Source organism: Oncorhynchus tshawytscha, linkage group LG08 (assembly GCF_018296145.1).
Source record: "Oncorhynchus tshawytscha isolate Ot180627B linkage group LG08, Otsh_v2.0, whole genome shotgun sequence".
Classification (NCBI taxonomy): Eukaryota; Metazoa; Chordata; class Actinopteri; order Salmoniformes; family Salmonidae; genus Oncorhynchus; species Oncorhynchus tshawytscha.
This window is the reverse complement of record NC_056436.1, coordinates 51,860,885-51,877,011: the sequence shown is the minus strand read 5'-3', so window position 1 is coordinate 51,877,011 and position 16,127 is coordinate 51,860,885. Positions and strand designations below refer to the sequence as shown.

General features: G+C 41.1%; 1 protein-coding gene across 3 annotated transcripts in view; it reads left to right on the top strand.

Moving 5' to 3' along the window:
- LOC112256337 (relaxin receptor 1-like) overlaps positions 1-16,127 on the top strand; it is a 132,332-nt gene that overhangs the window by 62,492 nt on the left and 53,713 nt on the right. For all 3 annotated transcript variants that reach the window (XR_006083905.1, XM_024429515.2, XM_024429516.2), the window contains exon 3: positions 12,361-12,444. Coding sequence is in view for 2 of the 3 variants with exons in the window: in XM_024429515.2 (XP_024285283.2) it covers positions 12,361-12,444 (84 nt within the window). In the remaining variant the exon portion in view is untranslated. The remainder of the gene's footprint in view (positions 1-12,360; positions 12,445-16,127) is intronic.

Below are 16,127 nucleotides of genomic sequence, written 5' to 3'. Positions count from 1 at the left end.
TTCTAAAACAGCAGGTGACACGGCTGGAGACTGATCTGATAGTCTTTTTTAAATCATCTGAAAAGATAGAGGCGAGCTATCCCGTGGAGCTGGTGATGCAAGAAATTGACAAATAGGGGAAGGTGCTAAAATTCACAAGCTGATCCAAAACCATTTAGATAGATGCTGTAAGGCCAAGCCTATATACACTGAAATAAACATATAAATGCAACATGTAAAGTGTTGTTTCATGAGCTGAAATAAAATGTACCAGAAAGATGCACAAATTAGTTTAGATCCATGTTAGAGAGCATTTATCCTTTGCCAAGATATGCCACACCTGTCAGGTGGATGGATTATCAAGAAGATTATTAAACAGCATGATCATTCCACAGGTGCACCTTGTGCTGGGGGACAATAAAAGGCCACTCTAAAATGTGCAGTCTTGTCACACAACACAATGCCACAGATGTCTGAAGTTTTGAGGGAGCGCGCAATTGGCATGCTGACAACAGGAATGTCCACCAGAGCTGTTGCCAGATAATTTAATGTTATTTTCTCTACCATAAGCCACCTCCAACGTTGTTTTAGAAGATTTGGCAGTATGTCCAACCGGCCTCACACAAAAAAGATAGTAAAAAGTAAAAAGAAAGAAAAACCCTTGAATGAGTAGGTGTGTCCAAAGTTTTGACTGGTACTGTATGTCTATGATCTTACAAGTTATGTTGTCTTGAATTCTCTAATGTAAGATGGCAGTAATGGCCAGATGTTACTGTTTTTACATAGGCTACCTGTAAATAACCCTATCTGTGTTTATTTCATGATGAAGTCCAATAAATATTAACGTTCCATGATGTGAAAAGAGGAAATAAATATTCAATCCCAATGATTGAAAGACAATTTGGGGAACTAAAAAACTTGAACAGATTGATGCAAAATGCAACTGCGGGGAAAAAACAGTTTATAAAAAGAGTGCAGTTGAAATTACCTTTACGTGCTTGCTGAAAAAAAAAAGTTTTCTTTAATCTCATAGTTTATCTTTGGCAATATAGCCCTGTGAATGGCTTCTAAAGAAAAATATAGATATATTGCATTAAGCCACGACAGAATTTTCTTGCAACCAAATCATGTGCCGGTGCCTCCAATTGAAAAAGTTAGTGGAACCAGTGCCACGAGTGGAAAACCTTAGTCTGGAGCCCTGCTATGGTCATAAGCCTACTATATGCTTCCCAGTCAAAACAGTTCATGCATATTAGGCCCTAGTGGAGTGGTGCCAGGAAAATAACTTCTCCCTCAACGAAATGAAGGAGCTGATCGTGGACTTCAAGAGACAGCAGAGGGAGTTAACCCCCATCCAGATCGACGAGGAACAGAGAGGGTGAAAAGCTTCAAGTTCCTCGGTGTGCACATCACTGACAACCTGAAATGTTCCATCCACACAGACAGGTGCAACAGCCTTGGCTCGTTTTTCATGCAAAGGTATGTGAGCACAGATGTTCACTTCGCTTAGCTGAATTCTTGTAGGAGCGAACCCACAGTATTGTATGCAGAAGATTTTACAGGTTCTGTTGTATCGATTGCTGTAATGTAAAATGGCAGGGGTGGATTGATTCGGCATAGGCTCCCGAGTGACGCAGCGGTTTAATAAGGAACTGCATCTCAGTACTAGAGGCGTCACTACAGACCCGGGTTTGATTCCAGGCTGTATCACAACTGGCCTGTGATTGGTCCCATAGGGTGCACAATTGGCCCAGTGTCGTCTGGGTTAGGGTTTGGCCTGGGTAGGCCGTCATTGTAAATAAGAATTTGTTCTTAACCAACTTGCCTAGTTGAATAAATGTTCAATAAAAAGTAATACAAATCTGTAAATAACCCTATCTGTGTTTTTCTGTTCCATGATGTGAAGAGGAAATAAGAATTCAAACCTATTGATTGAGAGACAAAAATTATTGAAACTATTGATTGAGAGACAGTAAAATCATGTTAGAATTCCCTTTGGCAGTGATTACAGATGTCAGTCATTCTGGGTAAGTCTAAGAGCTTCGCACACCTGGATTGTACAATACTGTATTTGTCCAATATTTTAATTTTTTAGTCTTCAAGCTCTGTCAATTATGTTGTTGATCATTGCTAGACAGCCATACATTTTAAAGCCTATTCATGTCAAAACTGTAACTAGACCACTCAGGAGATTTCAATGTCATTTTGGTACGCAACTCCAGTGTATACAGTTGAAGTCAGAAGTTTACATAAACCTTACCCAAACACATTTAAACTCTGTTTTCACAATTCCTGACATTTAATCCAAGTAGAAATTCCCTGTCTTAGGTCAGTTAGGATCACCACTTTATTTTAAGAATGTGAAATGTCAGAATAATAGTGGAGAGAATGATTTATTTCAGACTTTATTTCTTTCATCACATTCCCAGTGGGTCAGAAGTTTACATACACTCAATTAGTATTTGGTAGCATTGCCTTTAAATTGTTTAACTTGGGTCAAAACATTTCGGGTAGCCTTCCACAAGCTTCCCACAATAAGTTGGGTGCATTTTGGCCCATTTCTCCTGACAGAGCTGGTGTAACGGAGTCAGGTTTGTAGGCCTCCTTGCTCGTACATGCTTTTTCAGTTCTGCCCACAAATGTTCTATAGGATTGAGGTCAGGGCTTTGTGATGGCCACTCCAATACCTTGACTTTGTTGTCCTTAAGCCATTTTGCCACAACTTTGGAAGTATGTTTGGGGTCATTGTCCTTTTGGAAGACCCATTTGCGACCAAGCTTTAACTTCCTGACTGATGTCTTGAGATATTGCTTCAATATATCCATGTAATTTTCCTCCTCATGATGCCATCTATTTTGTGAAGTGCACCAGTCCCTCCTGCAGCAAAGCACCCCCACAACATGATGCTGCAACATCCGTGCTTCATGGTTCGGATGGTGTTCTTCGGCTTGCAAGCCTCCCCCTTTTTCCTCCAAACATAGTGATGGTCATTATGGCCAAACAGTTCTATTTTTGTTTCATCAGACCAGAGGACATTTCTAGAAAAGTACGATCTTTGTCCCCATGTGCAAACCGTAGTCTGGCTTTTTTTATGGCGGTTTTGGAGCAGTGGCTTCTTCCTTGCTGAGCGGCCTTTCAGGTTATGTCGATATAGGACTCGTTTTACTGTGGATATAGATACTCTTGTACCTGTTTCCTCCAGCATCTTCACAAGGTCCTTTGCTGTTGTTCTGGGATTGATTTGCACTTTTCGCACCAAAGTACGTTCATCTCTAGGAGACAGAATGCGTCTCCTTCCTGAGTGGTATGACTGCTGCGTGGTCCTATGGTGTTTATACTTGTGTACTATTGTCTGTACAGATGAACGTGGCACCTTAAGGCGTTTGGAAATTGCTCCCAAGGATGCACCAGACTTGTGGAGGTCCACAAAACAAATTTCTGAGGTCTTGCCTGATTTCTTTTGATTCTTTGAGATTTTCCAAGCTGTTTAAAGGCACAGTCAACATAGTGTATGTAAACTTCTGACCCACTGGAATTGTGATACAGCGAATTACAAGTGAAATAATATGTTGTTAGAAAAATTACTTGTGTCATGCACAAAGTAGATGTCCTAACCGCCTTGCCAAAACTATAGTTTGTTAACAAGAAATTTGTGCAGTGTTTCAAAAATGAGTTTTAATGACTCCAACCTAAGTGTATGTAAACTTCCGACTTCAACTGTATCTGGCCCGACTCAAGCAGGTTTTCCTTTAGGATTTTGCCAGTACTTAGCTCCATACGGTTTCTTTTCATCCTGAAAGTCTCCCCAGTCTTTGCCAAAATCAAGCATACCCATACCATGATGAAGCTACCACCATGCTTGAAAATCAGGAGTGATGTGTTGGATTTGCCCCAAACACAAGTCTTTGCATTTAGGCCAAAAAGTGTATTCCTTTGCCATTTTGTTTTTTTGCAGTATTACTTGTTGCATACAGGATGCATGTTTAAAAATATTTTGTATTCGGTATAATTGTATTTTTTTCACTGTCATTTACAGTAGATTATTAGTGTGGAGTCACTACAATGTTATTGATCCATCCTCAGTTTCCTTCCTGCCCTGCAGCTCAGTTCTAAAGGATGACTGTCTTTGATGTGTCTGGGTGGTTTAATACGTCATCCACGGCATAATTATTAACTTGACCATGCTTAATGTGATATTCAATGTCTAATTTGTTCTTGTTACTCATCTACCAGTCATTGTCCTTCTTTATGAGGCTTCGAAATGCTCCCTGGTCTTTGCAGTTGAATATGTTCTTTAAATTCAATACTTCACTGAACAAATCATTCAAAATTCAGGTCAAGCCCAAATTATTTAACACAGTGAGCCCATGTAATTGATGTAATTTGTTATGCCAAACCTTACTCCTAAACTCATTTTGGCTTGCCTAAGCATAAGGGGTGAATACTTGTACTTATGAAACTACTATTTTAGGACACATTTGTATAATGTTCTTTTCACTTTGACAAAAAAAAATCACAATTAAATCTATTTCAATCCCATTTTGTAATGCAACAAAATCCAAGGGGGGTGAATATTTATGATACCAACTGTAAGCGGCTATTTTCGGGCTTCTAGGGAGATGCAGTTTGGTAAATGAGAGGGAAGGCTGCTGAGCCTGGTACACCCCTAACCTGGTCTCTTTGGAATAAACAGGTTTGCCTGCTACTAAGTATTGTGTGAAATTTGTAAATATAAATTTTTTGACCAGTGTGTCAATATTACTCATTGGACCATCTGATTCATCTGCAAATAAAAAGCACTATGACATCTACAAGGTCCCTATTTTACGGACCAACAAAAATGGCTATCTAGATCCGCTGTCATTGCACCATTCCCACCTGCTCTCAAATCCACTTCTCTAACTCCCCTCCTCCATATTCTAAGCCCCTCTCACTCCCCCCTTTCAGAGAAGTAGTGTTCCTCCAGCTCTACAGAATCCCAATGGGCAGTGGAAGGGGTGGCCCAATTGTTTGCAACACCTGAAGATACTGTATATAGTAAGTTAACACCAGAAGCCACGTCTGTTTTAGAAGCTGACCACCTGGGCCTACCTTTCAGCTAAGGAGCTGAGCCTCCTGGGCTGATCCAGCTTCTATTGCCAGTCTGCCAGACTTATCACCATCTGGTCCAGGTAGAGTGGGATTGTTATGGCCTCTTTGACTACAAAGCAGGATCATTGGCAAACCTAGACCCTAGACCCTGTCATACTGAATGAGCCAAGATGTCCGACAATCGTTTTGACCTAAGAATTTGCACGCAACGTGGAAATGTTGTCTGGGAAGGCAAAATCGTGGCATAAGATGACTCATACAGCCTACGCGAACCTTTATCTCCCAAACAAGGTGGGATTGATTTGAGATCGGCGCATGATTGTCGAAATTCCTCCCCTTTGCTCGTTGATGAGTCCGAACCAAATTGGAAGAAGGCAGGCAGGGGAGCCTTCTTTCTATATTTTGCGAACATACTCCTGCATAATTGCAAAGCTGAATCACCCTTTTCCCTTGAACCTCATCCTCTTCTTTCAAGTTGTTTTCATCTCCCCTTTCTTCTCTGTGCTGTACTCTCTCATCCTAGCCGCCAGAGAGCCTCTCATCCTAGCTGCCAGAGAGCCTCAAGGAGGTAGAGTGCATATAATCATAATTTGTCAAATGGTGGCTCGCATCGGCGGATAGATACTAGATCATTATGGTTCACGTCTGGTGGCTGTTTGCTTCAGTCTCTGCAAGTATCATAAAAATATTTTGGTTTTGCTTTATGCATGGTGGTATTCTTTGACAAATGTGTTTGGGAAATGTCTCGTCAGTGCAAAGGACTATGAGGCTTAGGAGGTGGCCATCTGCGCGACACAGATAGATGGTCTTGTTCCTAACAGTTGGGGAAAGTAGATAAGTCATCGCCATTGCGGTTGGGTGTATACGTGTACGTGTTCATGAAAGTGTGTGTGTGTGTGAGTGTGATTGAGTGTGTGTATCCTGTGTTTGTTTGCAAGAGGCAGACACCTTGAGGGTGACAAAAAATGTAGAGCTTTTTCAGACCTGAACAGTTATTCATGTTGGACTTCAGCCATCGAAATGGTAGGAGGCCATCTGCAATGTTAAAAGAGCCATTAACCCTCTAGAATCTAAGCCCTATCTTAGCGGCGGGGGGGTTCTACATAAATATCTTTCACTGGACTTTGCGCTCTCGCTCTCTCTGCGAACTTAATAGGACACAATAATACAGTCACTGTTTGTAGGGCCCTATAAAATCTGCGATACGGAGAGCAACAGACGGAATCACGGAATCCAGACATTCAAACAGAATTCAACAATATAAAAAAATATTTTGGAACTTTGTAGGAAATCAACTAAATGTATTGAACATTTATTGGAACATTTATAAATGTGCCCAAGATAAACATGACATGAACGAAATGGATCAGTGATTTGTATTTTCCCTCAACTTTCTGAAGAAGCAATGGCACAGGAATGCCCCTGTCTGTGTAAGCGCATTTGCCTACCAATTTGTGTAATCCGTAGCGATGATGCTAATAACAACTTCTGATAGATGGAAACACTTTTCCAAAAACATTCTCAATTAAAATGTTAACTACAAAGTAGTCTATGCCTACCTGGCAGAATATCACGACTATCTGCATCAATCCATTGTTTAGCATACCAATTCCATTGACTTGTCAATCAGGTGCAAACCTTTTGAGTAATGAATTTCCATGACCTCTGTTACTAATAACTCGGTCTGAGTGCTTAAGCGTTAACAACTACAGTATGCAATGTGAAATATAAGTAAACATACTACTCCCATCAGTCAAATGATTCATAACCTGTGGGTAGCAACTACAGATATTTACTTGATAATAGATACTTTGGTCACACATTTGTGGAGAATTGGAAAGTCTGAAAATCAATTTTTGGAGTGGATTTTATTATATGCAAATGAACCCAACTTGACACTACTCTAGACAACATCAAAGCAACCGGGATAATCTCGCTTTTCTAAAGAGAAGAGCATAAAAAAGTGGATTTTTACAGGAATAAATCAAACAGTACTATAAAACAGTTATTGAATGGTGGCCTTTGCCTGCCATTAAAGCATTACGGCAAAAGTTCATATCATTACCTTGTCAATTGATTATTTCAAGAAACACATGATCTGCATGCTAATATGTTCGATAGTTTTGCCCGGCACCATACAGGAGAATGTCAGGAGAACAAAATGTGTTGTTGGCCCATTTTATGTGGGCCAGATGTAGCCAACTACTGTTTTGACGAAATGAAAGAGGACCCAAACCAATTCATTTTGGGTCTGGTTGGGTTCCTCAGTGTCTGCCTGTAGTTAATGTACTGTATTTTACTCATAAACAGCTCCTATGAGCATTGTAATAGCCTAGTCTGAGCAAAGGAAGTGTGTGTGTGTGTGTGTGTGTGTGTGTGTGTGTGTGTGTGTGTGTGTGTGTGTGTGTGTGTGTGTGTGTGTGTGTGTGTGTGTGTGTGTGTGTGTGTGTGTGTGTGTGTGTGTGATTGTTTTCCTACCTTATCAGGACCCCAATGCCCTAACAATTCACCCAAATGTCCTGACAAGTAAGGAAAAAAAACAACGTGTGTATCTGTGCATCCAAGATATGAGTCACATTCATATTTCACCCAAAATAGAATGCAGATAAAACTTTGAAATGACAAAGAGAATTGCCCGCAAACTCTTCTTGGGGCCATTTGTTATGCTCTTAATATATAAACTAGGTTTGAAAAGTTTGGGGTCATTCACTTGCAATAACATAAAATTGATCAGAAATACAGTGCAGACATTGTTAATGTTGAAAATGAATTATGTAGCTGTCAACGGCTGTTTTTTGTTATTTTAATGACATTTTTTAATGGAATAACTACATAGGTGTACAGTGGGGTGACAGCATCATGGGGGTGGCAGCATCATGTTGTTGGGGTGCTTTGCTGCAGGAGGGACTGGTGCACTTTACAAAATAGATGGCATCATGAGGATGGAAAATTATGTGGATATATTGAAGCAACATCTCAAGACATCAGTCAGGAAGTTAACGCTTGGGACTTCCAAATGGACAACGACCCCAAGCATACTTCCAAAGTTGTGGAAAAATGGCTTCAGGACAACAAAGTCGAGGTATTGGATTGGCCATCACAAAGCCCTAACCTCAATCCTATAGAACATTTGTGGGCAGAACTGAAAAAGTGTGTGTGAGCAAGGAGGCCTACAAACCTGACTCAGTTACACTTAGCTCTGTCATGGAGGAATGGGCCAAAATTCAACCAACTTATAGTGGGAAGCTTAATGATGGCCACCCGAAACATTTGACCCAAGTTAAACAATTTAAAGGCAATACTTAATACTAATTGAGTGTATGTAAACTTCTGACCCACTAGGAATGTGATGAAATAAATAAAAGCGGAAATAAATCATTATACTATTATTCTGACATTTCATATTTTTTAAATAAAGTGGTGACCCTAACGGAGAAGGGGAGGCTATGCTTGGTTTTAATCAAATAAAACGAAAATGGCGGAAAAAACATGAATGTTTTATGTTTCTTATTACTAAGTATACAGGCACCACATCCCATCTCGTTTCATGTGAATATGTCCAGTGTGCAACACGGCTGGACAGGCTGCGTTTCCGCCGTCTAAATTCATGCCATAATCTTTACCGCTAAAACCAGCTATTGGTTGGTCCTAAATATCCCTACTAGCACTGCCTGACATTAGCACTTTGGATCATGTTTTTAAGTACACGCTTAAAATATTTCCAGCCTTCCCATCAGAGCGTGAGCTTGCTGATTTTACACAGGTAAATTGCCGAACATGGCATTAGGGCTGGAAATTGCCAGTGCGACAGTTTTTACGTGACAGAATTGCAAACTAACGTGCGTTTGACACTAGCGTCGCCTTAACGCCAGACGAAAATAGAGTCCCCAAAGTCATATCAAACTATTATGCCAATTTAAACCAATAGTGGTGTGTGGTCACCGAGATGATCATTTCAGCACCATTAGATTGGGACAGCGCCATCGCACAGCTTTGAGACAATCGATGTCCGATTACAGTTTTCACTGAATTTCCGTTTGGATATTTGGAAACAGTATGGCTAAATTAAAGTGAGTGCTCATGATCATCTTTATTCCCTAGTGGCACAGCAGTCTAAGGTGCTACATCTCAGTGCAAGAGGTGTCACTGCAGTCCCTGGTTCAAATCCAGGCTGCATCACATCCAGCCTTGATTGGGAGTCCCATAGGGCGGCGCACAATTGGCCCAGCATCGTCCGGGTTTGGCCGGGGTAGGCTGTCATTGTAAATAAGAATTTGTTCTTAACTGACTTGCTGAGTTAAATAAAAAAATATATAGTTTACTCATATATTAGCCAATCAGAACATTTTGTTAGCATGTTATGTAGCTTAACAACTGAATGTTGCTCTTCACTCACATAGTAGCCTGTCCTACTCCTGACCAAAAGCCTGTGACATGTCTGAATCAATGTGATTTTGTTTCATCGGTCTGTATATTTGGTTAATTGATCTCTGGCTGGGCAAATGGAGGTGGTAGCTCATTTATTTGTGTGCTCATCTATCACTGACCAGAAACATTTAGCTTGCAATAATGTAGCCTAAATCAATTGTATTATTTTGATCTGGACTCTAGTTGCCTAATACAATCTATCCATCATCAAACTGTGAGTGTGTGTCCAGTTTTATCTATAACGTAACTTTGCCTTCTTTAATATAATCAAACACTCATTCATTCATGTCATGATGCAACACGAGTCATTCATGCCTTTAAGTAAAATCAAGCAGAGAGAGAGCCGTAGTAGGCTAAAAGGTGCGCAGACACATAGTTCATGTTTTATTCACATAGCACGGCAAGCCCGAGTCCCGCCCTGCGCGACTCAATTCACAGAATTGTGTTGGGGCTGAAAATGAGAACTCTAGTGGGGATTACAGACTGGGACAAGAACAAGTTGAAAGTGACTGTGGAGATGAGTGTCTGTGCGTGTGTGTTTGGTCTTAAACCAGAAGTCCTCACAAGGATGATAAAACAAGGAACATTTGGACAAGCGGGTACATTTCGCAGGTCAGCACAAGGCTATTTTAAGGCTTAGAGGTTAGGTTAAGGGTTACAACTGGAGTTAGGGGTTTGAATAGGAATAAATCAGGTCCGCGCAGGGATAGTAAAACAAACATGTGTGTGTGTGTATACTGTATGTTTTGGTGTATGTATGTTTGGGTATGTGCCTGGGGCTGTGAGTATGTGTGTTTGCACTATATGGTGTTAAAAGGCCCTAACTTGTACAGAAGTAGAATCTTAATTTGATCACCCTGTTGGAAATGTTTTACTTTGAAATGTCAGACTTAATATACTGAAAATGTATCAACCCCTACAAAAATATCCATTAATTATAATGCACATAATAATTCACATTTCCTGTTCTTGAAGGATTATTTTCCTGCTGTAGCAAACTGGCTCAAATTACGATACCACATCCATGCTATACTTTTGAAATATGCGACAGTCGTGACTGATGATGCTGCAGTAGGTTGAAGGGCAGCAAAAACCGCATAACCATTTGCACTAGTAATAGGGGAGCTGTTAGAAAGGACAATTTATTCCTTGTTAACATAATAACTTCTTTTTGTGTCTAAGGAAGTAAAAAAAATGTTTTACAAATATGAATCTATTGAGATGGTTTGTCCTAAAAGCTTGTAGTATTTATACTAAACAAAGATAGAAATGCAACAATTTCTAAGATTTTACAGAGTTACAGTTCATATAAGGAAATCAGTCAATGGAAATAAATAAATTAGGCCCTAATCTATGGGTTTCACATGACTGTGAATACAGATATGCATCTGTTGGTCACAGATACCATAAAAAGAAAAGGTAGAGGCGTGGATCAGAAAACCAATGTGACCACCATTTGCCTCATGCAGCTTCGACACATCTTCTTCACATAGAGTTGATCATGCTGTTGATTGTGGCCTGTGGAATTTTGTCCCACTCCTCTTCAATGGCTGTGCAAAGTTGATGGATATTTTGGCGGGAACTGGAATGCACTGTCGTACACGTTGATCCAGAGCATCCCAAACATGCTCAATAGGTGACATGTAAGGTGAGTATGCAGACCATGGGAGAATGGGAACATTTTCAGCTTCCAGGAATTGTGTACATATCCTTGCGACATGGGGTCGTGCATTATCATGCTGAAACTTGAGGTGATGGCGGTGGATGAATGGCACGACAATGTGCCTTAGGTTCTCGTCATGGATTCTCTGTGCATTCAAATTGCCACCGATAAAATCCAATTCTGCTCGTTGTGTGTAGTTTATGCATGCCCATACCATAACCCCACCGCCACCATGGGGCACTCTGTTTACTATGTTGACATCAGCAAACTGCGGCTTGAGGCCAGGTGGACATACTGCCAAATTGTCTAAAATGACATTGGAAGTGGCTTATGGTAGAGAAATTAACATTCAGTTCTCTGGCAACCGCTCTGGAGGACATTTCTACAGTCTGCATGCCAATTCCACACTCCCTCAAAACTTGAGACATCTGTGGCATTGTGTTGTGTGGCAAAACTGCTCATTTTAGAGGGGCTTTTTGTCCCCAGCACAAGGTTCACCTGTGTAATGATCATGCTGTTTAATCATCTTCTTGGTATGCCACACCTGTCAGGTGGATGGATTATCTTGGCAAAGGAGAAATGCTCACTGACAGGAATGAAAGCACATTTGTGCACAACATTTTTGAGAAATAAGCTTTTTGTGCTTATGGAAAATGTCTGGGATTTTTTATTTCAGCTCATGAAACAAGGGACCTACACTTTACATGTTGCGTTTCTATTTTTTTTCAGTGTATATTGGCAAACCCAAACTTAATTCCAGATTGATCTACCAAAAATAGGCAATCTATTTATCTTTTCATGGTTCAATGAATGAGCCCTAGAAAGCCTGGTCCCATATCTTGTAGTGCTCCTGCCAACTCCATTGCTGTTATTGTCAAGCCAAACATGATAATTCCATAAGGAGTTGGCAAGAGAGCAGAAACCGATTGGCACCTAGTCTAAGCCCTAGACTTCTTGAGTAAGAATCTGCCATGTCAAAACTTGAGGCCTACTGGCTGGTTAATGGATGTCAAGCTGATGTCAGGCAAAAAAAATAGATTGTTCCTGCTGTGTTGTAGAAGGTATTAATTGACACCTTGGCATGTATCTAAATTATTAATAAAGTATGATAGAATGTTTATGTTTGCTCTGTGGAAGATGGACATAAGGATGTACTATTTCTGGCCAGTAAAATAATGTGTTTATATTTTGTTTCCTAGGAGATAACAATGGATGGCCCCATCTTTTTGACAAGTATTTTGGGATGCCCAACATCGACATCGGGACCAAGTCCGATAAATGTTGTAAGTACTGTATATGAAATTTCATAAATGTACTGTCTCCCCTTTCTCCAATAACTATTATGCTTATTACAGGTAAGTTGAGTCAAATGTTTTCAAATAACCAATAAGCAAGTGCATTAGTGCAGAAAGACAACCATTCTGCCTACTGGATCAGTGCTTTGAATTCTTTTTTTTTAATCCATCCTTTTTGGCAGTTCTATAACTTCGCTACTCACAAGCAGTATAGGGGAACATTTCTTCAAGTCTTCTTGAGAGAAATAAACCAAGCAAATACAGTGCCTTCAGAAACTATTCATACCCCTTGACTTATTCAACATTTTGATTTGTTACAACCTGAATTCAAAATTGGTGAAATTGATTGCTTTTCGCACCCATCTGCACACAATACCGACGCGCAATCCACAATGGCACAAAAGCCAAAACACAGGTACTCACACGCACCAACAAACATAGTAACAATAATGGACAGCCCAATGGAAAATAAAGGGCACATATATACAAATACTAATCAGTGGGAATAGGGGACAGGTGTGCGTGATGAAAGTTCCGTAGGGATCATGACAACAGCCTTATTCTAAAATGTATTAAATCATATTTTTCCCTCGTCAATCAACACACAATACCACATAATGAAATTGTTGCAAATGTATACAAAAAATAATAATATTATGACATTTACATAAGTATTCAGACCTTTTACTCAGAACTTTGTTGAAGCACCTTCGGCAGCGATTACAGCCTTGAGTCTTCTTGGGTATGACGCTACAAGCTTGGCACACCTGTATTTGGGAATTTCCCCCATTCTTCTCTGCCGTTCCACTTAAGCTCTGTGAAGTTGGATGGGGAGTGTTGCAGCACAACTATTTTTAGGTCTCTCCAGAAATGTTCAATCAGTTTCAAGTCGGGGCTCTGGCCGGGCCACTCAAGGACATTCAGAGACTTGTCCCGAAGCCAGTCCTGCGTTGACTTGGCTGTGTGCTTAGGGTTGTTGTCCTGTTGGAAGGTGAATATTCGCCCCAGTCTGAGGTCCTGAGCGCTCTGGAGCAGGTTTTCGTCAAGGCTCTCGATGTACTTTGCTCCGTTCATCTTTCACACGATCTTGACTAGTCTCCGGTCCCTGCTTCTGAAAAACATCCCCAGAACATGATGCTGCCACCACCATGCTTAACCGTAGGGATGATGGCACATTTCCTCCCGACATCACGCATGACATTCAGGTCAAAGAGTTCAATCGTGGTTTCATCAGACCAGAGAATCTTGCATCTCATGGTCTGAGAGTCCTTTAGGTGTCTTTTGGCAAACTCCAAGCGGGCTGTCATGTGCATTTTACTGAGGAGTGACTTCCGTCTGGCCACTCTACCGTAAAGGCCTGATTGGTGGAGTGCTGCAGAGATGGTTGTCCTTTTGGATGGTTCTCCCATCTCCACGGAGGAACTCTGGAGCTCTGTCAGAATAACCATCGGGTTCTTTGTCACCTCCCTGACCAAGGACCTTCTCCCCTGATTGCTCAATTTGGCCAGGCAGCCAGCTCTAGGAAGAATGTTGGTGGTTCCTAACTTATTCAATTTAAGAATGATGGAGGACACTGTGTTCTTGGGGACCTTCAATGCTGCATAAATGGTATCCTTTCCCAGATCTGTGCCCCGACACAATCCTCTCATAGCTTGGTTACTGCTCTGACATGCACAATCAACTTTTGGACCTTATATAGGCATGTGCCTTTCCAAATCATGCCCAATTAATTGAACTTACCACAGGTGGACTCCAATCAAGTTGCAGAATCATCTCAAGAATGGTCAATGGAAAAATACAAACCTCCAAACTAGCTTCAATGCCATACAACACTCTTTCCATGGCCTCCAAATGTTCTTAAATGCTAGTAAAACTAAATGCATGCTCTTCAACCGATCACTGCCCGCACACCCGCCCGCCCGACTAGCATTACTACTCTCTGGACAGTTCTGACTTAGAAAATATGGACAAGTACAATTATCTAGGTGTCTGGTTAGACACTGGTTAATGTGAGTCCTTCCAGACTCACATTAAGCATCTCCAATCCGAAATGGTGTCTAGAATCTGCTTCCTATTTCGCAACAAAGCCTCCTTCACTCATGCTGCCACACATACCCTCTAAAACGGACTATCCTACCGATCCTGACTTCGGCGATGTCATTTACAAAATAGCCTCCAACACTCTACTCAGCAAATTGGATGTAGTCTATCACAGTGCCATCCGTTTTGTCACTAAGGCCCCATATACTACCCACCACTGCGACCTGTATGCTCTCGTTGGCTGGCCCTCGCTACATATCCGTCGCCAAACTCACTGGCTCCAGGTTATCTATAAGTCTTTGCTAGTGTTACGGATACAGGTATCCTGTGTGTGTGTATCCTGTGTTCTTTTCTCTCCTTCTCCCCTCACAGGTGAAAATCATCACTCCCCAATCAGTCAACAATCAATCACACCAATCAATCACACCTCCTCCTATTTCCTACCCTATCACAGTTCCTTCCCCATGGTTTAAAAACCCCATCATGTGTTTGCTCTAGAGCTCAATTCTCTCTGTAAATGCCATGTCTGTAGGTCTCTGTGTTTCACTCTCGCTTTGTGCCTTAACCTCTCTTTTGTTTGAGCACCTCCATAGCACTTTGTCATCACCTGTGAGTATTGTTTTTGGTTATGGTGTTTGTTTGTTGCTGGTGGGAAAAGGGGGAAACCAAGACAAGTCGCCCATGGGCATACACTACCCGTAGGTGAACTTTGTTAAATACACTAGTTAGAACTGGGCGGACCACCCACTGTATTTTTGGTTAGTTAGTTAGCTGTTGTTAAAGTAGGCTAGTCTAGCTTAGGGGTGTTTTTGTATGTTTATTGTTTCTTTCCTTGGGTCCAGCTCAGCCCCTTTTCCTGCTCCCTCCCCCCATTACCGTGTGTTTATAAATAAACCTGGAGTTTGACGGTAGATTTCTGTTGTCGTGGTTAATTCGTTCACACTTTAACTTTGTCACAATAATAATTTGCATGAGTTATGTTACGGGTCTCATTACCATCCCCCCTGGACTGTCGGGCCAAAAGGGATTCGTAACAGCTAGGTAAAGCCCCACCTTATCTCAGCTCACCGGTCACCATAGCAACACCCACCCGTAGCACGCCTTTCCTTCCAGTTCTCTGCTGCCAATGACTGTAACGAATTGTGAAAGTCACTGAAGCTGGAGACTTATATCTCCCTCACTAACTATAAGCATCAGCTGTCAGAGCAGATTACCTTTCACTACACCTGTACACAGCCCATCTGTAAATAGCCCACCCAACTACCTCATCCCCATATATAATTTTTTGTTGTTGCTCTTTTGCACCCCAGTATCTCTACTTGCACATCATCATCTGCACATCTATCACTCCAGTGTTAACGCTAAATTGTAATTATTTCGCCACTATGGCCTATTTATCACCTTACCTCAATCTTACTACATTTTCACACACTGTATATAGATTTTTCTATTGCCTTATAGACTGTACGTCTGTTTATCCCATGTGTAACTCTGTTGTTTTTGTCGCACTGCTTTGCTTTATCTTGGCCAGGTTGTAGTTGTAAATGAGAACTTGTTCTCAACTGGCCTACCTGGTTATATAAAGGTGAAATTTAAAAAAATGGAAAGAAACAGGATGCACCTGTGCTTGA